The 27226-nt window shown below is 40.2% G+C and overlaps 1 protein-coding gene across 2 annotated transcripts in view; it reads left to right on the top strand.

Annotated features, from left to right (window-relative positions):
- Window positions 1-10823, top strand: part of Bcap29 (B cell receptor associated protein 29) — a 42448-nt gene extending 31625 nt beyond the window's left edge. For both annotated transcript variants that reach the window (XM_031357467.1, XM_031357468.1), the window contains exons 7-8: window positions 4935-5035; window positions 9824-10823. In XM_031357467.1, the coding sequence (XP_031213327.1) occupies window positions 4935-5035; window positions 9824-9859 (137 nt within the window). In that variant the 3' untranslated portion in view covers window positions 9860-10823. The remainder of the gene's footprint in view (window positions 1-4934; window positions 5036-9823) is intronic.
- The last annotated feature ends 16403 nt before the right edge of the window (window positions 10824-27226 follow it).

Genomic DNA, 27226 nt, shown 5'->3' with positions numbered 1-27226 from the left:
ACAAAGAGCAAGTATAACCTAAAGCTGAATCTAAAACATATCACCTAGCATATCTGCATATTTCTGGTACTGTTTTTAACTTTCTTTTTTTCTGACTTTATAATTTATGCAAGATTTGCATATATATAAATTTAAATGTTAATTAGTAGTAGAAGCTTACAAGAAAAACCAGCGTTCTTGTGAGGCTCTTTTCACCAGAAACAAGACCATTCCGTTTACTAATTATTTGGGAAGGAATAGGAGGTATGGTCTTGTTGCAGGAGGTGCGTCACTGGGAGAGGGCTTTAAAGTTTTAAAAGATTCTCTCCATCCCCAGTGTGCTCTCTTTGCTTCCTTTGTGGATTGTAATGTGAGCCACCATGCTTTTGCTTTGCCATCATGGAATCTAACCCTCAGAACCTGTAGGCCCGTTTAAATACTTTCTATTGTAAGTAACCTTGGTCATGGTGATTTTTTTTTTTAAGATTTATTTATTTATTATATGTAAGTACACTATAGTTGTCTTCAGATGCACCAGAAGAGGGTGTCAGATCTCATTACGGATGGTTGTGAGCCACCATGTGGTTGCTGGGATTTGAACTCATGACCTTCCGAAGAGCAGTTGGTGCTCTTCCCCGCTGAGCCATCTCACCAGCCTGGTCATGGTGTTTTATCACAGCAATAGAAATGTAAGACAGAAGTACCACAATAGAGGGAATGATTGGTTCTTATTAATACTACTGATGGGGCTTTTACAGGAAAGAGTATCATTCTACCTGAGTTATCAGGATGGGAAGGATTTGAGAAGCAGAAATGAGCTAGGAATAATTTCCCCCAGCTTCAAGAGTGTTCGTGAAGCAAAATGAAAGGCCTTGTGACCAAGCCTATGGTTTATGTCTGAGCAGGGAGGATAAGGCTGTCAAGAAAAGTGGAATTCTTTGCTTAGTAACCACACTAAAGTTGTTTGTTTGTTTGTTTGTTTGTTTGTTTTTTGAGACAGGGTTTCTCTGTGTAGCCCTGGCTGTTCTGGAACTCACTCTGTAGACCAGGCTGGCCTTGAACTCAGAAATCCGCCTGCCTCTGCCTCCTGAGTGCTGGGATTAAAGGCATGCATCACTATTACCTGCCCCAAAATTACTTTTATTACTTAGCAATTTAAGACTATTTACTGATGTTTCTATCACATATAGTCTACACAGTGGAGCTTATTTTATTTAAACATTTGAAAGCCTGTCTTATCAATTTCCTGGCGCAGAGTACCAATCATTTTGTCAGCATGGATAAATCCTTATCAGCTCCAAAATTTCAAAGCACTTTTCCTATGGGCCTCATTCATTTCCCCTTTAATGTAAGGACATTAAGATGCATGCAAAGAAACAGGTTATCTTTTAAACCTTCACATGAAAGAATAAACAGTTTTTGTATATTAATGTCTGCTCTACAGTATATTTTTTTATGTAGCTTTGTCTCTGTCTTAAAAACAGCTGGCTTTCCTTGCCAAGGAAGCAGTTTGCTAAACTATGTCCAGTTTAGTCTCCCTGCCATTAGTCAGCCCTCTCACATTGCTATTAAGAATGGGGAAGTTTTGTTGTTGCTGGCGGTGGCCGTTTTGTTTGCTCAACCACGGTTATGCCTCTGCACTATTTAAAACTCTGTTGGCTCCCTTGTCACCCAGGCAGCAGTTCAAGATGTGGTGAGCAGTGATCTGACCATCAGCACATCTCCAGTCTTATCAGCTTTAAGTTTTACACTTCTCCTTTGTTATCATAGCTTGTGCTTACAGCAGTGGCACCTCATTAGTTTTCCCCATTGCTCAGTTTTGCACGTGCACCTGCCTAGAACCCTGTTCCTTTATCTTCTAAGTGCAAGCATACACTGCTTGGTGCTCACCCTTCTGCCCCAAAGTCAGTACTTCTAGGAAGCTTCTCTTGAAGTCTCTCCTTTGAAACATGATAGAGTGCCTTCCTTCCATATCTTACATCCCTGCCCAGTTACTAAGCGTGCACTCTAGAGAAATTACTGAGTTTGTTTGTTTGTTTGTTTGATGTGTGTAGGTATTCTGTTTACATGTATATGTGTGCTCTGCAAGCATGCCTGATGGCTCCAGAGGCCAGAATAGAGTATCAGATGCCTGGAACTAGAATAACGAAATGGTTGTTAGCTGTCATTTGGCTGCTGAAAATTGAACCAGGGACCCCTGGATAAGGAGGAAGTACTCTTAATCACTGAACCATCTCCTCAATTCCTTGTTTTTAAAGGAGTTTATTATAGGCTTAGAAGTAAGAACTTAGGAGGTAGGAAACAAGCAGAATTCTAGCAGGAGTGAGTCCCAAGACAATGTGTGTCCTGGGGATTGTTGTCTAGGGGTCAGTAAGATTTTTTTTTTTTTAGCTGGAGGGGTGGGAATGAGCTGGTTAGTCCAGTTGCCCCAGCTCTGAGGTGCCTTTTTATCACTCCATCCCAGGTGTCTGGACTGAAGATTCAGTTGCATCTTCACATAGTTTCCAGGCTGCTGGGAAAGTGTGAATGTTTTGGAGATAAGTTCAATGTCAAGCAAGTTCCTCCTGGCAACCAAGCCTTACCCCTCCCCACAGAACTTCCTTCAGCTCTTGTTTCTCTAAGGAGAATCCTGGGGGAATTTCTTGAGATCCATTGTTTGAATAATCTATGCCTTGGAGTACATACAATAGATACTACATTTGTAATATCATTCAAAACTTCAGAAAACATGACACAAATTTTTTATTTAAAAATTCATTTATTTCAGGCTGGGCAGTAAAGACACATGCCTTTAATCCCAGCACTTGGGAAACAGAGGCAGGTGGATCTCTGTGAGTTCAAGGTTAGCCCTAATCTACAGAAAAAAGTTCCAGGACAGCCAAGACTACACAAAGAAACCTTGTCTTGATTCCTATCCCTAAAATAATTCATTTCATTAAAGAAATTTTGGTCATTATGATAAATTCTCAGTTACTTAGTACTTTCAGTCTAGTATCTTCTAGCCACTCCTGTATATAACATAGTGCTTAAAGACACTTGCTGCCAAGCCTGATGACCTGAGTTCAATCCCTAGGACCCACATGGTAGAAGGAGAGAACATACTCCCACAAGTTGTTGCACATGTGAGTGATCACACATAAGTGACCTCCTCCGCGTTATACACACAAACATAATAAATATAAAAATATTAATATATGTGTGTGTATGCCATGAAACAGGTGAGGAGATCAGAGGAAAACTTTGAAAAGTGAATTCTCTCCTTCCACTCAGTTGTGAAGCTTGGCAGCAATCTCTTTTCCCAATGAGCCATCTTGCTGGCCCTTAGTAGATTATTTCAGTAGTACATACTGTACATGTGGTGTCACTGTTGATGCTGGTCTGGATCATCTGGCTGAGAAAGTGTCTTTTGAGTCTCTGTACTCTGAATGCATGGCTCCTGGCCTCTCAGCATACTGTAATCTTCAGAAGGAAACACAGTTTCAGACCACACTGAGAGAGTATAAGTATTCTAACACCTTGAGAGCAGAGAATCCACATTACATTATTAATTATTTTGTATAGGCTTATCTGTTCTCCCCTCTTGTTTATTCATGTCAGTGTAAACTCATTAGAAATTATACCATACTCTAAGTTGTACTTTAACTCTACTTTTTGTTGATTGTATTACCTACTTGGGGCCATTTAAGGCTCTTTGATTAGCTCCTAGATTTCAATTCTGTCAGACTGCTTTGGTCTGGCTTTTAGAGCACTCCCTTATTTTATGTACTCTGACACTCAAAGATAATCTTAATTTTTCTTGCTGGTACATTTCCATCAAAATATTTCCAGTATTTTTGTTTGCCTTCAGCTATCCTGAATGTCTTCTTTTTTTTTTTGATTGAAAATAGAGTTGTGCTTATCTTTTGGAGACCAAAGATTTCTATCAGATAACTATAAAGTAATGCATCATATTATTTACAAATGTACAAATGATACATGTACATTTGTGGAAGATACTACAAGCTAAGCACTGCTAAGAAATGGAAGAAAATATTTTCAAAGGCACTTGCAAAACCAATTAAGGTTGGGCTGTAAAATACTAATTATAGTATCTGAGCCAGAAGAAAGCATAGTTTATGTTTTCCACAAAACAGTGTTTCTTTCACGAAACACTATTTCAAATACTTATGCATGTCATTTCTCTATCTGTAAGCACCTACCATGGGGCAGGCGTAGGCAGTGTGCTACACGTCCAGTGTGTAGCTGTCAGTCTAGTGAGACACAGTCATCCTCCAGGAATAAGTGCTGTGCTAGGGGTAAGCTTGCTGGACATTTGGAGGATAGTTCCTTGATATTTTAAGAATGATATTAATCAGCCAAATACAATAGGAGACAGTAAGTAAGGCAGAGCAGTAGCAGAGAAAGGGTTAGGGCACTTGACTGAAACAGCTTATTACCAAGAATCTGGAGGTACAACATTTGTTCACTGCAGTTGAAGCACAAAGAGAGGGGCAGTGAGGAGAGATGAGCAGCAGCCTTGAAACCACCAAGAAAGGCCGGCTAGCTCTGTGTCTTTTTTTTACACTATTCTTAAGACACACTTTGGGAGTTTTAAAGCATAGGAGTGACCACTTTGTTAGCATTGTAGACAGTGAATTGAAGCAGCTAAGCAACTAGATGAGAAATGCATTCCAGTAATGTGCCAATATTAAATTTCTTAAACTTAGTAATTGTACTGTGGTCATGTTAGAGAATGCCCTATCGTTAGAAAATACACAATGAAGAAGTAAAGAGAAAGAAGACATGCTTTTGAAACCTACCAGATATGTGTGTAGAGGATATGGTGACAATATCTAGCACAGCATTAGCAGTCGGTTATTTGAGTGTATACTGTATAGGAGTTCTCTACTTAAGTCTTGAGTCTTTTCTAATTCTTTGAAATTATTTCAAAATAAAATTCTTTTGGGTATTTTTAGCCCTTTTTAAGGCCCAAAATGACGTGATGACTATGAAGATCCAGTCAGAGAGACTTTCTAAAGAGTATGATCGACTCCTGAAAGAACACTCAGAACTTCAGGTTGGTGACATGTATTTGTGTATGTAAAGTTTTTTGAAATAATAATTACTTAAGTAAACTATTTGTATTACATGCCCTTCACAAATGCAAACAGTGTGTTTAATCCTGGCTTTCTTAAATAACCAGAGAAGCCAGATTTACCTGAAGAATAAAGATTGGGCTATTATAGCCAAATGCAAGATAGCCATAATATAAAGAATTACTAATGTGCTGTTTTTAAAACATTCCACTTTAGTTTTAAAGAAAATAATTGAACTATAAAATAAAAGCGTTAAAAAACTGGTTCTGGAAAAATGTGTGTTTCACCACCTAGAATGTTTGCCATATTTGTGCCAAAGTAAGACCAAACTTTGAAGTTTCATATCCCATTACCCCAGTCTTTGTTTTTGGCATCTTAGGGCAAAGAACTATGAAGTTCAAATACCTGATTTACACTTACAAAGATGATTAAAGATGGGGGGAAGTCTTTGTTAAAACAGCTATCAAACCTAACCCATGGGTTTTCCTTCTCTGTCTCTAATTTAGCAAGAATCAGTTCCAAACATTCATTCATAGGTAGGCCTGTCTTTTTTTCTCTTTAGCTGTCAATCACTGTCGTAGTTAGGGTTTTACTGCTGCTGTGAAGAGATACCTTGACCCAGACAACTCTTATACTGAGTATGCTGGCTCACATACTCAGACCACCATAATCACCAACCCGAATTTATTTTCCAGTCACCCTTTTTTGAGGTGAGGCCAGGGACAGTGCTGCCAGAGATCAAATCCAGGCCTAGTGCATGATAGGCAAGTGTTGTCCCCTGAGCTTAAAGCCAGGTGTACACTGAGGAAAAGCATAGCAAGAACTGATACTGAGGGGCTGGAGAGATGGCTCAGCCGGTTAAGAGCACTGACTGCTCTTCTGAAGATCATGAGTTCAAATCCCAGCAACCACATGGTGGCTCACAACCATCCGTAATGAGTTCGGATGCCCTCTTCTGGTGTGTCTGAAAACAGTTACAGTGTATTTACATATAATAAATACATCTTTAAAAAAAAAAACTGATACTGAGCCAGCCTGGCATGTGACACGTAGGCATTATACCCAAACACTCTGGAACCAGTCTTGGAATCCCTGTATCAGTCTAAATACTAGATTTATGATCCTGACATGACATCATTCATCTGACTGAATTCACATCTTGCATTGTATAACATTGAAACAATAAGAAAGTCTTGCTCACTGGAGTATTGAGAACTAAATGAAATGCAGGGTACTTGGAACTTTTCCTAGCTGACACAAACAATCAAGAAATTTAGATAGTTGTTAGCTAATGCATGGTAGCACACTCCTTTCACCCCAGCATTTAGGTATGCCTCAAAGAAAAGAAGGGAAGGAGGGAAGGAAGAAGGGAGAGATGGAGGGAAGAAATGAATAACAGAAGAGCTACCACTTTCATCGTCATTATTTCCTCTATAGTTTTACTGACAGATTGGCTTCACCTCAGTCAGCTACTCCAGCCTTCAGTTACTCAGTCAAGAAGCAATCTAAAACATGAAGAGAGCTGGGCAGTAGTGGCGCATGCCTTTAATCCCAGCACTTGGGAGGCAGAGGCAGGCGGATTTCTGAGTTTGAGGCCAGCCTGGTCTATAGAGTGAATTCCAGGACAGCCAGGGATATACAGAGAAACCCTGTCTTGAAAAAAAACAAAAACGTGAAGAGACCTGTTCCCTATCCAGATATGTAGTCTAGTCTCAGGACACTCGTGATGTTTACATTTGTAGAGATCCTGACACTGACTTCCTCAGGGCATGACATCCTCAGTATTCAGCTGTGGAGTATTTTCAAGGCCTCTTGTCTAAGTACACTTTACCCTCTTATCGTGAGGTGAGGGTATTCTCAACCATCATGTTTTTCTACACATTTTGAGAGGAAAGAGTTTTCAGGGTACCAGAAATGTTTAGGCCCTAAACTGAAAAAGGGAAAACAAAGAATATACCCTCAGCTGGGCGGTGGTGGCACACACCTTTAATCCCAGCACTTGGGAGGCAGAGGCAGGCAGATTTCTGAGTTTGAGGCCAACCTGGTCTACAGAGTGAGTTCCAGGACAGCCAGGGCTACCCAGAGAAACCCTGTCTCGAAAAGAAAAAAACAAACAAACAAACAAAAAAGGAAAATAAAAAAAGAATATACCCTCAATCTTTTAGTTCAGTGTCCATTGCTTAATGTCTCCATTGTGGTGATACCTAATGGTAGCTTTAACAGTTCATTAGGGGTAACTCCTTAATCCCAAAGAATGTGTGGCAGTTAGGATTTCCTCCATCTCCTCACTATCCCCAGAACAAAAAAGACTTTGAGCTTGGACCGTCTTTGTTGGTAGCAAACATACGGAAGGCTTTTGCAGGCATACTCCTCCCAAGAAAGCGGTTATCCATGCTTCCTTGGAGAAGAAAGTACATTCTAGATGAAACAAGTGCCATGCTGTATTGAGTAGAGTCTTGTTTGACAACACCTGGAAACCTTAATCTAATCCCTGTCTGTATTCTATTTTCTAAGTACTACATTTACTCAGTGCACTGTGGGAAAAGCACCAGGCTGATGGTCTTGTATATGTGTCATATTCACTCCTATGGTAACTCAGTACATTAAAATATTTTACCATCTCTGTTAGTGGACAAAGGTGCTAAGAATCAAAACTTTTCCTGTGATTTGCTCTGAAGTTACTGAACTAGAAAGAGCATGTAAAGCCAGGAAGGAACGTCAGGACATCTTTCTCAGTAACCTCCCCGTTAACCATGCTCTTCAGCCGTTTCTGGTCATGAGCTGTGTATTCTTGGATGTGTTCTTTTTCTATCCATACTCCAACCCACGTAGAAATGTACATTTCCAGACCCTTGCTTTCTGACTGCTGGGCAGGTTTGCCAGTGAGAGGCATTAGAAGAAAACAGAAACAGAGAAAGCCCCAGATTTCTCCTGTCTTCTGCTTTAGGTGACATTTCCTTCCTGCCTCCAGCCCCTCTCCCTGGTCAAAGTTCCAATGGGCAGCTTCCATTTGCAGGTCCTCCCCTAAGTATGCACTCTCAAGCCTCTGCCACGCTACAGCGGTGGCTTTCTGCTATTGCTAATGCTGTTTTATCTGAGTACTTCCTTAGTACCTGAAAATCTAACTTCCAGAAGTATCCTTTAAAGGGTTAAATAGCTCCTGGAATCTCTGAATCATTTTACATCCTGCCCTACCTCCTTCATCACTTAAATGAGAGAGAGGATGGATACCTTAATCAGCATCAAACCAGATCCTATTCAAGAAAGAACCTTAAATGTTTGTAAACAAGAAAGTCTCTTTATAGCCATAAGATACTTAGTTGATTTGTTGTATTTTTTTTCTGCCCACCCACCCACCTGGCTCCATTGTCCACTATGAAAACCTAAGAAACATACTAAAATTTAGATGTAGTTTCATGGGCACTAGAGAAATGGCTCAGTGGTTAAGAACACTGACTGTTCTTCGAGGGGACCTGGGTTCAATTCCCAGCACCTACATGGCACCTCACAACTGTCTATAACTCCAATATCCGACACCCTCACACAGACATACATTCAGGCTAAACACCAATGCATTTAAAATAAAACTAATAAATAAATAAATAAATAAATAAATAAATAAATCATTTTATGGACCCATCTTTTCACAAGTGACTCTAATATTCATACTCTGACCAAGCAAAAGATAACAGAAAATCATTCTATACTATTAAGCTGAATTTAGCTTGTCTTCATGTATTTTACTTTTATGGTCAATTAATCTTAGTAATTTAATTATATCCTAAGGTTCCTTGGAAAACCTTACTAATTTTCTTAATTTTATATAATTGTGATAGTTTGAATGAAATACATATGAATGGTTATTTAAATGTTAAAGAAAAAAAGGTGGTAGAAAATCTGGTTCCTTTTCCGTAATCAAATCTCATTTTGCAGCTTTTAAATCCATTTGGATTTCCCCAGCTGGGGCCCCTCCCTACTAACAGCACTAAATAAATATTAGAAATCAGTCCTTTCAGAACATGTAGTCTTTGCTTTTCTTATTTGGCCTGGCTGGCATCTAGAGGGAAAAAAAAAGAAAAATCCCTGACTAGGTATTAATGGCAAACTATCAGCACTTGCTAATTTTTAAATTCATTTTGGAAATCACCCTTCACATAGGAAACTGCCCTGAAGACCGATTTAATAGCATTTCCATTAAAACTTTGATTTAAATGTAAAGTGGTCAAATATGTATAAATGAGTAGAAGTAATATATTGCCGTTCAGAATACTCCTCCTGTCCTAACTGATCACTTGATGCTGTTTAAAAGCATTGACCCTCAGCCTACCACTCGGCAGTGGACTGTGGACAAGCCAGTTCTGCAGCCCCACTCCTTGAGGTCTCGTCCTTGGTAGAAACATTTGCTTTCTTAACCCAGTTCCTCATCTAAGGCTCACTTCTATTTCATTTCCCATCTGTTTAGAGCTACATTCTCATAGTAATCTTTACATCATGATCAGAACAGAGGGGAAGCCACTTTTGATTTGGAAAGGACTAAATAAAAAGGAGGTGGGCGGGATGAACAGAAAGAAGGATAAGGAGGAGAGAGAGCTAGCCACGGCAGTTGAATGGTTTTTGGTTTTATTTTTTGTTTTATAGTGTTTAAAGTTTCAAACTTTCTCAATCCATATTTTCACATTTTAATTCTCCAGTGACTAGTAAAATACCATTTTTATGCAAGTCCTTGTATCTATGAACTTGCTTCTTAATCTGCTTTTTTTTCCTTACAGAACCGTTTAGAAAAAGACAAGAAGAAAGACCTGTGAACTAACTTTATAAAAGAAGAGTGTGATACGCCTTGTCAAAGTTCAGTTAAAAAAAAAAGCTGTGTTAGCTATTATAGACCCACATAGGCTACATAGTAGTGACATTTCCAAAATATTTGATAATGTTTCAGATATAAAGTATGTATTTCAGCTCTTTTGAAAAATATAAGCATGTTAAATACCATATTTACATATTGCTAATAGCATTGGTATATGGTGGCTCTTTACCCATAAAAGGAAACATTCATTTGCCAGCATTTACTTCCCAAATTAGATCTGAAGTTGCATGAATCCATTATTAGCTTTGAAAGCTTTGATAAGTTTTTAGTAATAATCAGATGATGGTGGTGGTAAAAAAGGATGTGTTGGAAAATAGTGCTCAGTATCAGTTCACAGGGAAATAAGGATAAATAACCAGTTAGCTGCTGTGCTCATAGAGAAGAGCCACAGTGAAAACTGCGGCCTTAGGGCTCTGCAAGCCTGATGATTTTACAATTTACTCTACATCTGACAGCTCTGTTGATAGTGTGTGTTGTTACTGTGCTTCTGTGCCTACTAAACTACTGATATTTGTTTAGTCATATTTAATCAGTAGTCTGTCTTTTCAAGGTCATCTAGTAGAATGTATGCCCATTTGCAAAACTGTCATGCCACTGAATTGAACTTATGTTGCACTGTGGATTTCTCCACTTACAAAGCTTATTTACGACATCCAAAAAACAGTATTTTTTTATATTTGTGAAAGTTACTGATTATACTGGTATTACCTCAATATACATGCACTGGTATCCTACAAATCTCTCTACTATGTTTCTATATTCTTAAAGTTAAATCCTGGTTTTCATGCAAATATTCATGTAGAAGTAGTGATTGTAATAATATGATTTAGGTTATTTCAGTGTTTAACTGTGAAAAGCCACTTATCTTAAAATGCTTAAATATAAAAGAAAATGTAAAATAATAATTGGAGTTTTTATTCTCTAGTTTTTATCTATAATTTTAATGCCAATTCTGTGTATATTTAATTGTTCTCATTGCAAAAGGATAAAATGAGTAATGCCTAATTGTATTTCAGATAAAAGTTAGGATTTAGTGCTAGAAAACATACATGAGGAAGACACTCCCCAGGGTCAAATACACCATGTGGGTTCATACCACCAGAGGTAGCAAGGAGGAGGAGTGCTGAATGAGAGGAAAATTGAGCACATGACAACTCAAACCCTACACTTAGAAATGTCAACGTGAGAGGGACTTGGTAAATGTAGACACTGAGCTACTCTGCTAATGTCAGAATAACAAATTCAAGAGAAAGTGCACAGCCTTAGAGTGAGAACCCAAAGCTAATCCCAGCACCACCACTTGCATGTTTAGTCATGTGACTTGAACAAGTTATTCAGAGCCTCTGGGACTCATTTCCTTATTCCAAATTGAGACTATTAATATTTACATAAGGGTTACTGTAGAAACTAAATGATTCTCGAAGTTACGTAGTGTCGAAAAATTCTCTTTGACAAATTCAAGGATCTGAAAGTTTCATCAAAAAAGCATTTTAAAGTTTACAGTTAGGGAATCTAAGACCTCAACTCTCAATTTTACAGATCTGTAATTAAAAAATGAGGAATTTTCCTGAGAGTAGAGTCAGGTTAGGAACTGAGAGTGCAGGCATCCTAGTTCCCTGGGTGGAGGGAACTTTACAAACCAGTTTAGTCTGCTAACCTTTACACAATGCCACATGTGTGTAAGTAGACTGATGATGTGACTGCTGCGGGCTTGGTTAGGGAGGAGATTTTTAGTGTAGACATGAGGGAGAGAACAGCCAGAGACTTCTAGAAGAGTCTAGAGTAGAAAGAGAAAGTAGTAGACTGAATATGGCCAGCATACTGGAACTGGCCAGGACTCTCAGGGAGCCTGCCAGGAGGCCAGCATGCACTTGGTATGCTAATAGGCACCCCAGAGAGTCCTTTGTCCCTTCTGCCAGTGACAAGGGTACTGCTTCCTTTTTTAATAATGCCTTTTGGGTTTTGCCTTTGGTTTTTTTTTTTTTTTTTTTTTGAGATGGAGTTTCTCAGTGTAGCCATGGCTGTCCTGGAACTCACTCTGTTAGACCAGGCTGGCCTCCAATTCAGAGATCTGCCTGCCTCTGCCTCCCAAGTGCTGGTACTAAAGGCGAGTGCCACCACCACCTGGCTGTAATTGCCTCTTTTGATAGAGGGGAACCAGCTTTATAAGTGCCTCAGAAATGCTGGGTTTTGTCTTAACTTCCATAATTTGGGGGAGATGGAGTTTCTTTTGGATCTGACAATATATACCAAGGTTTGAAGCAGAGAGTATGAAAGAGTTCTTCTTACCAGTTTCCTTTCCTGTGCTGGTATTTAGCAAATCCTGTATGTCGCCTATGGTTAAGGTACCCTATATTAAATCATTTCTCATAGTTAATAACTTTATGTCTCAGGCTGTTTGTTACCTTTGCCTTTTTGATCATAATCATCTAAGTTTGTCAGACTTTCTTTCTCTCTACCTGTAATTTGCCTGAGGCTCTGGTCTCTAAGCATGCTACTCAGAGCTGCACAGTAGAGTTGACCAGAGTCATTCTTGGTACTTGCCCTGTTCTATCCTTGACCCCAGTGTTTGTAACTGCATTCCTACTTTATCTCTTAGGGTCCACCTTCTTCTGTGGTGATTTATCCCACCACTTTAGGGACTAGAAGCACTTCTAGGGACATAGTTATTGTCCTGATTCTTGAATCCCGCATGGTTAAGACAGCCTCTTGGTCTCCTTGCACCTTCTCTTAATCCTCTCAGATATGTACACTTGATAGCCACGTAACTGAAAAGAATAAAACATCTGGTCATTTGTAGTTCAAAGATTTCCAGTTATTCTTCATTGCACTTCAGATGAAACCTCGGGACCTCAGCAGGCCTCTTACCTGTTCCCGACAGGCTCGTCTACCCTGCCAAACACACCAGCATTTTAATCTTGGTACAGGTCACATTTTTTCCCTCACAGGACTTTTGCATATGTGCAAAATGTTATATTCTAGCTCCTTATTTTCATTGCAATGCGTATTGCCTGAGATGATCTCACTAATGACTTAACAGTTCCTGAACACAGCAAGTGAGTGGTGCTTAAGTGGGAGGGAGAATGCTCTAAAATACTTGGCAATACCTAAAAACTTCTTGGTTGTCAAAACTATGGTGTTACTGGTGTGCAGAGACCAGAAATGCTAACTTACTCTGTTATGCATAGGGTATCCATTTATGGCAGAGTCAGACCAAAAATGTCCATGTCATCCAAGTTGAGATATCTATTTCTTTGAATATAGGCATAAATGGGAATGTCACATGGTGGCAAGCACTTTCTCCTTCCTCTGTCTTGCTTCCTGAAACACTGCTATCTTAGATTATGACATTGAGCTCATTCAGAATGGAAGAACAAGATAAAAGGAAGCTGTGTTGCTAACAGTGACATACCTGTCCTGAAGTTCTGCTCAGTACATGTTTGAGTAAATGAATAACAATAGATATCTTTGTCTTTCCTAACATCCTCAACATCAGCAACATATGTCTGTATGTATGGGGGGGTGCACAAATATGTAATACACAAAGCCATGTGTGTGTGGTGGGGTACACATACATAATACACAAAGCCACCAGCTTTTGTTTGTATCTTGCCTTTTATTTGAGGATCTCATTTAAAAATTACAGCCCCCAAGACTCTGATTTTCATTGTTTTATATTTTATTTTATTATTAGTCATTAGCATTACACAGTGTATCCAGCCTACTGTTCTATGCTTCACACAATAGGAGTGTACAAGAGAAATAAAACATAGTCTGTCTCTTGTGTTTAGTGTCATGTACACCACAAGGACAGCAACACTACAAGTACCAGATAAAAGGTATGATGTGTAAGTCTAATAAACTGGGAAAAAGTTGTTCCTAGATTTGAACAAAAAATGTGTTTGAAGCTTAGGTTTTTCTCTAGTGTCTTTGTGGTTTAGGCAGATTTCTCCAAGAATCTAATGCTCCTCCAGAAATCTTTGCTCTCCTAGAAGCAACACCTAGCAAAGAATTTGTCTCTTCCAAGGGCTGCCAACTTCCTGGAGCACAGTGATCCCTGGAGCACCACTTCTTAGTTGAGGGCTTCCTGGAATAACCTTCCACAGAAGCCTACTGAATGAAAAGGGAGCAACAAAACCAGTATATAGAAAATACAAACATTTCAGGAAAATGTTATCAGTAGTTAATTCACATATGTAAATATATAAATAAAAAATGAGATCATGGGTGTGTTAGATACTGTCTGACTCTTTTCTATATCAAATATTGTACAAACACTTACAGTTTACCTTTGATAAGTTAAATAAACATCATCTGATGGGTAGAAATTTTCCAAAATTGCCCAGGCACCCGTGTTAGCAATGATACTGAACAAACCACTTGGAACATGGAATCAGCTGCTAGATATTCTGTATTGGCCCCCCAAATACTCTGGAATCTGTAGGACACAAGGTACATACAACATACAGTGACCACCTGGGTTCCAATCCCATTTTATCATTCTGTTTTTAAAGTGATTAAGACTACGTCACAGACTTCCTGGTAATATATGAACTTCCATACACACAAGAACTTCAAACAGTTTCTGGTGTCAAACTAAATGCCCAGTGTCAAACTGTTATTTAAAAAAAGAAAACAGAACCTTAAAATTTATAGAATAGATGTGAAAGTGAAAAAATTCTAGAGATACATGGCAGTATCCCCTATAACCCTAGCACTTGGAAGACTGAGACAAAAGGATTAGTTTGAGGCCAGCCTGAGCTATATAACTGAGCTGTATTAAAACTGGTAGGAAATGTATACCCCCTAGTCTGTATAATAAAAATACACTACAATGAAAGAGCTAGGCAGTTTATGGCAACTGTTCCTAACTATGGGCAGCCCTCTGCCTGCCAGTCTTGTTCCATTCTACAATGCCATCTTGGTTTAGGTATGAAATAAATGTTTACCTAGTTAAATTCTGTTCAGATGTATCTTTCCTATTCCCTATCTTTCAGCAATATATTGTCTTAAGATTGTGACAGGATGTGGTGTAATTTTGACAAATCCTAAAATATTAATCAGCCCCTATTTTGAACACTGGTGTATTTATCTTCAGATCACATTGACATATTTAATATTTTGGAAGAGCCTGGTTCTGGGGTATTTTATTAACTACTTAAATCTTAACCATATCTTTTTTTTCTACCAAATGACTCTCTCTCTCTCTCTCTCTCTCTCTCTCTCTCTCTCTCTCTCTCTCTCTCTCTCTCTCTCTCTCTCTCTCTCTCTCTCTCTCTCTCTCTCTCTCTCTCTCACACACACACACACACACACACACACACACACTGGTGACCTGAATAGTTATCACTTGAACCCTGAGTGCATAGCACAGACCTCTAGTCCTAATCGTGGGGGTGACCTAGGAGGATAAAAAAAATTAGGGCTAAACTTATAATATGGACTTCATAGCAAGGCTCTGTCTCAAAACAACAAAAATCAACAGAAAATTATCTAAACAAAATAAAGCATGGATGAAGACATGACAACAGAAATGACAACAAATTATTAGAACTTTAAAATTTCTGATACTTCTAACATCTTTTAGGGCACTTAATCAAAAATATTTCCTGGTTGCAATCTGGCATCCCCTTTATGCCTTTTGGTAACTCCAGTGCCCAAAGGGATATTTGTATCCAGAACCCTGAAGCTTCGACTTCATTGCCTCCATATAAATCTTCCTAGAGGTAGAAAATTGGAAAGCAAAGTTAATGCAATTAGCACTGAAAACCTGAATTATACTTTTGATTTATAATAAGCACACTTATTTCCTATTGGTGTCATAGATACCCCCCAAACTTAGTGATTCAAAACAGACATAAATTCATTATCTTGAAGTTTTAAAGGTCAGAAGCCCAAAATTAGTCTTGTCAGGCTAAGCCAGGCTACCCCAAAGGCCTTGGTTCTCTCCATCTTAGCCAACAATAAAGCAAGCCTTTGAAGCATTCTTTTACTGAATTTTCCTGCCTCCTTCCACACTTAAGAACTCCTGTAATTACATTAGACCAATACAGATAACCTAGGATAATGTATAATAAAGTCATCTGATGATCCTTGGTTTCTATTGCCATGTGTCTTATTGCTGTGGAGAGATGCCATCGCTGTGGCAACTCATTAAAAAAAAAAAAAAAGCATTTAACTAGGGCTAGGGCTTACTTACAGTTTCAAAAGTTTTAGTTCATTGTCATCGTGGCAGGAAGCATGGCAGCACTGGAGAAGACTTCAAAAGTCCCCATAGTCTATCACACTCTCAGCAATATAAAAGTCTAAAGTTCTAAGTCTCTTCTGCCAAGGCAGTCTCTTAACTGTAACCCCCTGTAAAATCAAAATAAAAAAGGAGATCACATACTTCCAACATAAATGGCACAGAGTGTACCTTACCATTCAAAAAGGGAGGAAAGGGAACATGGTGAGGAAATACTGGACCAAAGCAAGACTGAAAGCCTGTAGGGCAAGCTCCAAATTCTGCATCTTTATGTTTGATGTCAAAGCACTCCTCAGATCTCCAACTCAACAAAGTCAGCTTTGTTGACTGGAACACACTTCTCTTCCTTAGAATGGTTCTACACCCCATCTGTCTACAGTGTTCCTCAGCAGATATCTCACAAGTAAGCCTCAGTGACTTTCTATAATCCCTTTCTTGTATCTTTGACTCTCATGCCAGAATCACATGACCAAGGCTGCCAAGTTTTGCTGCTTGCTGGGCTAGAACTTGGACCACTCATTCAAATACATTTTCACCAGCTTTCTGGTTTTGATGATTTCCTTCACTGCTTAAGCTTTTCTTTAATTCTTTTTCACAAGTTAGAAACCTACTCACTTTATTCCATGTAACATCAGTATTTTCTTTAAAATTTTTATCTCCTTGAGCACAGGTCTTAGCTCCATTACACTTCTTGATACGCCTTTTCTCCTCAAACTATGCATTTTGTATTTTTCCTTCTTCAGCTTGATACCTCCTCATTATAGATCTGCATAAGAGTAACCACTGATAACCATATGACAGAGTCAATATTAGGCTGTCTTGAAATCTCTACTACCAATGCCATTAATCCAAAAGTCTTCAGTTTAGCTTCAGGCAGATTCTTAAGACAATAGCAGAAAGTAACCACATTCTTGCCAAAATATTACAAGTATGGTCTTTAGGTCACTTACTAATATTCTTTTCCTCTGAAACCTCTTGAACTAGGCCAGCCTGGTCTACATTGTTCTCAACACCATGGTCTTCCCTGCTACTACAAGTATGTCCCATTAAGCCCCACTTTAAGTATCAAACTGCTTTCTTAATCCAAAATTCACATTCTGTCACAAAGCAGTATGGTTGGGCTTGACACAGCAATACCCTGCTCCTTGGTACCAACTTTTGTTTTAGTGTTCTGTTGCTTAATGTTCTCATTCAAATCACCATACCATGTAACTTAAAATTCAGGTTCTAAGAAATAAGAGGTGAACACACTCAGTAAGCCATTATGGCACAAAGTTATTTGAATGCTAAATTCATTTGTAATTGTTAATTTGTTTTTTTTAATTTTTACTACACTTACTTTTCTTTGTATGTGTGTGCATGCAACTGTGTTTATGTGTATTGTGTAGGTATGCATATGCCAGAGAATACTGTAGTGAGAATTCTGGAATTTTGGTTTCTTTAAAAAATACAGAAATATTGTAAGAATATGTTTTCATTTTAATCCCAGCTGTGGGCTATGTGGCTGCTTCAGATTGTCCACAACAGCTAACTATGATTTGCTTCATGCTCTAGCAGGGACATGATTTTGCCAGCTACAGATAGTTTCTGCAGTTGTACGACATTTGGAATTCTGGGAACTTTTCAGAGAGTATATAAATGCTAGGGCCCTAAGAGGCAGGGTTGTTGTTGGGGAGTTGTTGGTTGGTTGCTGTTTGATAGTATTCATGATCAAAGAAGAAACAAGAATTAGAAGTTAGATATCATGGCAATGAAGATCAAATTTGCTCAAAGAATTCAACACCTCTAATCAACAGGAAGTAGTCTAAAGATAATGTTCCCCCCTTTCCAACTGTCTTAGGGTTTTATTACTGAGAACAGACACCATGACCAAGGCAATTCTGGTAAGACACCATTTAATTGGGGCTGGCTTACAGGTTCAGAGGCTCAGTCCATTATTATCAAGGTGGGAGGGAGCATGGCAGCATCCAGGCAGGAATGGCTCAGGAGGAGCTGAGAGTTCTACATCTTCATCTGAAGGCTGCTAGGAGAAGACTAACTCTTTGGTACTTGGGTGGAGCTTCAAAGCCCACCCCCCCCCCACACACACACACACAGTGCACACTTCCTCCAACAAGGCCACACCTCGGGGCTGGTGAGATGGCTTAGCGGGGAAGAGCACCGACTGCTCTTCGGAAGGTCATGAGTTCAAATCCCAGCAACCACATGGTGGCTTGCAACCCACCCATAATGAGATCTGACGCCCTCTTCTGGTGCGTCTGAAGACAGCTACAGTGTACTTACATATAATAAATAAATAAATAAACAAATAAATAAAAGAGCTGAGGTTCAGTGGATGCTCTCAGAATACTGTAGAGACTTCTTAGATAGCTAAAGCGCCTTTTTCAGTGGTGCACACAGCCGAAAAAAAAAAAAAAAGGCCACACCTCCAAGTAGTGCCATTCCCTGGGCCAAGCATATTCAAATCACCACACCTACCTACCCCTGAATTTATTCAAGGAGCTTTCTTTTCCCCTCCATCCTTCTTTCTCCCTTATCTAGTATTAGGGAGTTGAAAGTTGGAAAAAAAAGGAATGGAGAAGGGTAGAAGAAGGAACCCACAAAGTAGCTGGGACCAACAGTATGCTTTTGGAATTGCAAGGACAACCTGTAAGACTTAGTTCTCTGCTTCTACTATATGTGTCCCAAAGACCAAACTCAGGTCATCAGGTTTCATAGCAAATACCTGCTGACCCATCTCATCAACCCTATAGTTATTCTTTTAAATTTCTTCATGTCTTTTTAGATTAAATTTATCCTAACTAATGTAAAATTTAAAATTACACATAATTATATACAGCAATGTTTTATACATGCATACACTGTTCAACATTTAAATCAATTTAAACATATCTATATCATTTCTTTATGATAGTTCAAAGATGGTATTTTTGACAATGCTTTTTGTAGTCAGATTCTCATAACTTCTTGGTTCTTGACTAAGAAGATTTTTATTTTTAACTGAACTATGAAGAGAGGAAGCCTAATTGAAAGGGAAAAGGTCCTCTCATCTCTACATGACGAGCTTTTGATGCCTGGTTTTCTCAAACACAGAGACCTGCAAAACAAGCACTAGAAAACACCCATATGGGATATTTACCAAAAGGAAACAGAACTGACCAGGAATGGCTGGTTGAGCATAAACTCTGACTTCTAAAATACAGTAAAGGGGTTGTTTGAAGGCCTAGAACAAAGTTAAAGTGAACCTGAGAAGAGCCAGCACCAACTGTCTTGAAGTTATAAACAAGTAATACTAATGGAAAATGGAAGCCTCTTACTTCTTTCAGAAAGCCAAGAACCAGTTCAACTTAAAGCACCAACTAAAACTCAGGGATTGATGGTGCAACCCCTGGAAGAACAGAGCAGCTTGACTAAAAACTGTTATCCCTGGATGCCCCCTCCTCCTTCAGACTACTGGGCGTCTCCCTCCCCAGGCTCAGCAGAAGACAGTAGTCTATTTTTAAAAAAAGAAAGAACTAAATGATGCATATATTCTAAATTCAAGATTTTCTTCTCAACCAGAATGGTGGTGGTCAGTGCCCCATCTCCAAGCTCAAAACCAAATGAACACTTTCTAGTGGGGACTTAGTAGACCCAAGAGGAAATACCTAGAGATAGTCACATATATATTGATACTGAGGGCAGGGAATTTCCCCAACAACAAGCCTCAGGCAGCTCAACCTACTCGAAACCTCACCGTGAGCAAGCACTCATTCAGTACTTCCAGGTAGCTCTTGAGACTCATTTTAAATATGAGTGATAAGGAATTCAATCCTGAAGAGACTGGAGCAAAGCTGATATAGCTTTAGTTTTGTTTTATTTTTTTTTTTTAATGTGCTGAAAATAGTGTATAGGAAGAAAAAGGTCCCAGGGTTTTTATAGGCTGTTAGCATTCCTTTTAAGCTCAGCCCCACAGTTACCGGGCAACAGCCAGGTACTGCCTGACTCACTATAAAAGGGTCTGTTTGTCCCATCCTTGGTCTTTTATTCTCTCACTCTCTTACTTTCTTCCCCATCTCTCCCTGACCCCTTTCTCCTCTGTCCCCTTCCCCTTCTCTCATGTGTTCCTGGCCCACCTCTTCTCTCTCTCTCTCTCTCTCTCTCTCTCTCTCTCTCTCTCTCTCTCTCTCTCTCTCTTTCTCCCTGTCCTTTCCCAACTCCACTTCCCATGCCCTAAATAAACTTGATTCCATTATATGGCTTGTACCTGAGGAGGGGATGAGCCCACAGAGGCACCCTCTCCCACCTCACCATACCTCACTTCTATCAAACACACCCTTGACTCTCTCTGTTTTTCATAAAACAACATAGGCTGTGGATTTCTATTTCAGTTCACTCATAAATTCAAATTTTCAAACATTTATGAGGAGGTAAAAATGAGAACTTTGGAGGGGGGGGGGAGTGGAAGGCCCAGGAGATCCTCAGCACAAATGCCTCAACTAGAACATCTTGTGTGGAGAGCTGCGAAGCGCCACACCTCAAAGATGGCGCTGGCCTCCGCACCCCGCCAGCCTGATGGCGAGCACTCTTGAAGTAAACAACTCCTTACTTGGTTATGGGCTGAGTCAACTGGCTTGCTTCCGCTATGTGGGCCTGTAAGATAGCACCACGTAGCTTTACCTGGGTGGCTGACCATACAGTATTTAACCTGTGGGTTGGCTTTCCTCGCTGTCAGAAGATTCTTCAAGGTTCCTGATTAAACTGCTGGAGAAGAGCCCGAGAGTGTGTTGCGCCATTCTTGCTGGTCGAGGGTGGTCGCGACAATCTTGGGCCATTTGTGCTCTGTAGGAAGACAACAGAGACTGCATCGTATTTAAAACATTTCGTTACCCAATGTTCTGGCACCTCTGAGATCCAAGAGAGAGGTTGTTAGGGTTTCTATGGAGATAGATAACCAGTAACAAATCTCACCCAAGAGATTTACTGGGGCTGGGGTACACAAAGGCTGCCTCTGAGCTAAGATAGAGGGAAAAGAAAGAGACTGGGAGACAGAGAGCGGGACAGACAGAGACAGAGGAAGCGGGAGAGTGGGGAGAGACAATGGGAAAGACAGCCACAATGGCAGGGACCTTCTAAAGGGTATACTTGTGGCATCTGGAGACTGGTGATGCCTTGGCAGCTGGCCCTAAGTCCCTGAAGGTAGGCAAGGGGCAGCAGCGCCTGGTTCCTAACACAGGTGCCAGCAGCTTTGGTGTCTGGTGAAAGCTGCTTTCTGCTTCTAAGACAGATTCTAAGGTTAAGAAGGTTCTAAGACAGTACCTTGATTCTGGGTCCTCTAGAAAGAAACACCGAGTCCTCTCACAGCAAAAGGTAGAAAGGCAAGAAAATATGAATTCCCTCCTCTGAACACTTGTAGAACATCATCTAATCCCTTCATGAGGGGGAAGAGCTCCCATTAACTAGTTACTACTTAAAGGGGGTAGTTAATAATACTACTACCACATTAGTCATTAAGTGCTACAACTGAATTTTGGAGATGATACATTCAGACCATTGCGTAGATACACACTAGTGAACGGGATTCAGTGTGAAGATTCTACAAATGTCCAGGAAACTCGTAAAGTTTAAGAGATATGAGTAAGTGCAGATTTTTCAGAAGAAGCTTTGAAATTCAGAAGACAATAAAATAAGGCTTTCAAAATTCTGAAGAAAAACCTCATATTCTATAGTCAAAATACCAATCAAGTTTGATTGTAGAATAAGGAAAAAATTTAGACCTACAAGTTCACAAAACTTTTACCTCCTAGTACCCCAACTCAAGACAAAACCCGAATGATGTTCTTTATTGAAGACTCTAAGCTATAAATATATATGTAAACAGACAAAGTATAGGTAAAGTGTGTGTGTGTGTGTGTGTGTGTGTGTGTGTGTAAACTTTTACCTCCCATTCAGCCTTCCTCAAGGAAACTAGTGGGTGGACGATGTGCACCATCTAAAAGTTTGAATAAACCAAGAAAGAAGAACACTGAAACTAGGAAAGAGGAAATCCACCCAGCTGAGAAGAAAAGGTTCTTACAGATTTTGGTAAAGGGAGGGCATTGTTGGAAGCAGCACGGGCAACTTTCCCACAAGATGTTGATCAAATACCTGATGAGCACATGTGGGAAAAAGACAAGTGCAATGAGGAAGAGTCAAGGTGGAGCAACAGACAAGACAAAACATCTAGGAAGTAAAATGTAACAGCAGTTGACCTAAGCTTCCATTCTGAGTAGAAAATAGAATTTCAATGATGTATCCCTGATCTAGCAGAAATTATGATCCTCTGTGGAGAGGACAGAGATGAGTGCTCAGAGATTTGGTCACGATGGAAGAAGCACAGGAAAAATAGCCATCTCACAAGTAAGGCAAAAGTAAGGACTGTGATATAGCTCATTTACTCTTATGGAGATCATTGGTTCCCTACGTTATAATTTTACAAAGCAACATGTCTGAATCAAGTACCTTATACTTGAAACACCGCACAGATTAATGAGATATTAATCATATTAGCTCTTTAGAAGAAACAAAAATGTTATTTATACTTCCATATATATTGACTTTTTTTCACCCTGTATTAGCATTTCTGTTTGTTCCTGATGCAATTACATCAACATTGCATTAACATGAGACTTTATCTTTTAGAGCCCTAAGGTTTGGTTAAAACGTATACCAGTACAAACCTCTCATTCACATTAAACACCTTTCCTCTGCCTATAATCTACTTAATACTTCGTTCTGGCTTTTTCTTCAATTTTTTTTTTTTATGTTACAACTTAAAAAGTTGGACCTGTTCTAGTGAGTCATTCACAAGATCCAAGTGTAAGATAACTTGACAGATTAAATAGGAAAGAAGACAACTGGGTGGAGAACAATGACTGAAGCTACCTAAGTTAAACTGAGATTTTTTTTCAGCTCAAAATATATATTAGGCAAAATATCTACACTGAGCACTGATATAAGAACAGTTGACATTTCTGGAATACCCACTGTGAGTTGGGTTCTAATTGCTTTACCTGCTACTCTTATTTGATTATTGCAGCAATGTTATGAAGTAAGATCTAGTGCCATCTCCAATTTGCAGGCAAGGAGCATGAGTCATAGAGAAATGATGCTTCCTGCATTCTCTAAGGGGTGGCTGAGCAGGAACTCAAAACCAGACCCTGTATTCTGGATCTCCTATTGCCCAGTGAGATACCATGGGAGAAAAACAGCAATAAAAAAGAGAAAGGAATTACTTAGTTGTACTGAACACTTTATTATGGTCCAGAGAGTTTGCCATTGTCAAAATTGTCAAAATGATACTGTTGTGATCATAAAAAGAGAAAGAACTATAAGAATGTGTTCTGGCGAGGTGTGGGGGGAGGGGGTGCCTCCGTGGGCCCATGCTGAGGCATCCCTTCCCCCTGAGGGACCAGACACACACTGGTATAGTATAGAATAGAGTTTATTCAGGGCATGAGGAGAGGAGCTAAGAGGGTAGCAGAGGCAGAGAAAGGCAGAGAGAAGGAGAGAGCAAAGAAGTAGGGGCAGGTCATGGCCACATGGAGAGAGGGGGAAGGGAGTGGGGAAAGAGGGGGAGAAAGGGGGCAAGAGGCAAGGGAAAGAAGCAGGAGTAAGAGAGAGAGGAGGGGGCAAGCAGCCCCCTTTATAGGGCCAGGCCTACCTGGCCGTTGCCAGGTAACCACGGGGAGGAGCATACCTAGCTGCTGCCAGGTATCTGTGGGGGTAGAGTTTATACAGAAGACCAACATTCCCCCCCCCCCATTTTGGTTTAGTTAAGAACGAAAAAATTAGAAAGAGGTGATGGCAAAGCAGGAATAAGGTTGTAGTGATATCTGGCTGCTTCATGCTGACATTCTCTGGGGGAACCTAGAGGAATGGGTATGGGGGATGTTTGTCCAGTCTTAGGAGAATTGGCTGCTTCCTTGCTGTCCACAGTCTGTGTGGAGCCATCTGAGGATAGGTCAGAAGAAGCAGGTCCAGTAAGAAGCGTATGTGTCTGAGAGGAGATGGAGCATCTGAAGGTGGCTCCTCTCGAGCTGCCCTGGGTGTAGTAAGTGCCTGGACTTGACAAGATGTTGAAACACATTATTATAGATAGAGAATAAGGTTATGTAGATTTGGGAGAAAGAAAATTTTTTCTTAAGATGTACATTGGAAACCCAGAGGAGTCCCACCCTTTGGAATAGGTAGCAAGTGGGAACTTATCTGGATGGAGTCTATCTGGGCCATGAGAGGTAGATCTGAGTGGATTTTCTGTAGCTTATAAATTTATAAAAGAGATAACATGAATTAGCAACATGAGCAGTCTTTAAGATGAGCCTTTTGTGGAGCAGAAGGAACAAGATTAAAAAGTTGGATCGCATAGTGGAATGTTTTATTAGAGTTAAGCAAATCTATAGGAACACAGATAATGTTAGGACAGTGGCACAGCAAGAAGAGGAAATATGAAGCATTTAATTAATGGAAACATAGTTTAGGTAAGGAAATAACATATTATATCTGTGAGCGCTTTCTGTTAGCTGTCAATGTAGTCAGAAGTCTAAGAAATAAACAAAAATCTAGCCGTTATATGCTAGTTATATATTATTTTTTAAAAAATGACAGAGTCCACTCGTCAACAGTTCTCTGTGGTCTCTATGGTCTCAATGGCAACTTGGGCTGCAGTCTGGCTTCCAAGCACAGAAACCGCAGGGCTTTTTCTCTGTGGAATGGATACGTGTGACATGAGAAATGGCTTACCTTTATTTTAGTCAAGTCATTTGACTCAAGAGTATCCAGTTTGTCCACTGTATATTTCAGTGATTATCATATCACAACCCAGGTGGCATCTTGTAGCTGCGTCCACATCTTCTGAGACCTCGTGGGAAAAACTTTAGAGCCCTTTGGGAATCCTGTCTCATAAACTTAATAGTTAACAAACTTCTAACAAGATTGAACATTATATAGATGGTTATAACTAATAGAATTTAATAGCAGTAGTCAAGGCAGGATAGGAGTGAAAATCTTAAGTAACTTTGACAGGTTGTGTAGGTAGAGAAAAGTACATTGTTGTATTAGCAAAGAGACCAGAATAAGAAAGCTGGCAACAGTGGCATGTGGCCCGCACAGTCGTCTCGCCGGGAAGAAGACACTCAGATACTAGGATCCTTCTGCAGCAATGTTTATTGCCCTCATCCAGAGAGAAAAAGGGGCGAGCCAATAATCGGCACTGCTTATATACACCACAGTGTGGCGTGTCCGCCCATGATTGGCTGTTTGCTCATCACCCCATGTGATGCCCCGGGATGGGCTGTGACTAGGCGTCTTTCACTCTACGCACATGCGCAAACAGTTCTCTACGCACATGCGCAAACAGTTGTTTACCAGGAGTTGACAGCGGAAGTAGGCGCCATCTTGCCATGGCGAATGCCTCTCCAGCTCTACCGCTCTCCACAGTGGCATAAGATCATGGTGAGAGAAAATGGGTTTGTCCAGACAGATTTAGGCCCTGTGACACAAACTGAGCACGCAAGCCGTGAGAACAGGCCAGAGGTGTGGGAGCATGGATAGGTAACTGCTTGGGCATAGGAGACTTTTTCCATTTACCAGACTGCTGGCAGTATGTGTGACGATCCCTTAAAATAGCTGGACGTAGGGTGCCATTAAGTAGCCATTTTGAGCTCCCATCTGGTTGATACTTAAAGATATAACAAACAACTATTACTTCATTATAATTGTGAGAGAAGATAGAGTCAAAAGTTACAGGTATAATCTTTAACCCTCAAGAAACATATTTTTAATAAAAAAAATTGTGTTGAGTGTGAGTGTGTGTGTGAGTGAGTGAGTGAGTGTGTGTGTATGTGTGTGTGTGTGTGTGTGTGTGTGTATGTGTGTGTGTGTTTCCTGCAGAGGCCAGAAAAGTTGTTGGATTACATGGAGCTGTAGTTACAGGTGGCAGTGAGCACCTATTGTAGGTGCTGGGAACCAAACTCAGGTGTCTCTGGGTAAAAAAACCGTTACACATATGTTTGTGTTAAATGACTTTTTCAGAGAATAATTTTCTGGTCACCTCTGACAGAGAGAACAGACAGAAGAAGCGATTGCCTCCATATGGAGCTTAGTGAAGCACCTATCCTCCTGGGTTCCCCGTCGGAGGATAGGTAGTGAGGCACCTACCCTCCTGGGTTCCCCGTCAGAGGGTAGGTAGTGAGGCACCTACCCTCCTGGGTTTCCCCGTCGGAGGATAGGTAGTGAAGCACCTACCCTCCTGGGTTCCCCGTCTGAGGATAGGTGAGGAGTTACTTACCAGAGCACGGTCAACTTAGGCCACCAAGAAATTTTTGGATCCTTCCCCCCAAGAAATGTTATATATCTCTGGGAGGGAGGATCTTCCTGGTCTAGGGGCCTTAAGGGCAGGCCTTCCTTGCAGGGGGAAGCGTGAATCTTGTGTCTCCTCTAGGCAATCACAGTTTCTCAACTTTTAAAACAAGATGGCCAGCCATCCTCAGAGTATACCCTTCCTTCAGCTCTTACATTCCTTCCTCACCTCCTTCTTCAGTGTTCCTTGAGCTTTGGGGAAGGTGATACTGACACATGATTATCTCTGCTCCTCAGGCTGCTATGCCAAGCAACATTACAGCCCACAGCAACAAACACTTACCCTCAACAGTTTGACTAATTGTGAGTCACCACAGTGATTACCCCCCACTGGAAAAAAAAATTCCTTCCATTAATGTTGACAGGAACAGTAATTTATGAGTGTAAGTGTAAATGTTTAGAAGGCAGTTTGACAGGCATATCACATCCATTCAACAAACAAAAGCAGCAGCCTCCCTGGTGGGGCCTCTGATTTCCCCAGCCACAGGCTTTTGCTTTTGGTTATAGCATCGGATGTGCATTCTCACCTGTAGAGCGGGCCTTAAACCCAGCTGGAAAAGAGTTGATTGTCCCCACAACCTTTGTACAAGTGGGTACATCTTATCTGGTTAATACATAAGGTCCAAAGCCGGGAAAGATCGTTAGCAATAACAATCTCTTTGGCAACCGCCATAGAGTCTTCTTGTG

Source organism: Mastomys coucha, unplaced genomic scaffold (assembly GCF_008632895.1).
Source record: "Mastomys coucha isolate ucsf_1 unplaced genomic scaffold, UCSF_Mcou_1 pScaffold6, whole genome shotgun sequence".
NCBI classification, from domain to species: Eukaryota; Metazoa; Chordata; class Mammalia; order Rodentia; family Muridae; genus Mastomys; species Mastomys coucha.
This window is presented reverse-complemented; position numbering and strand designations above follow the sequence as displayed.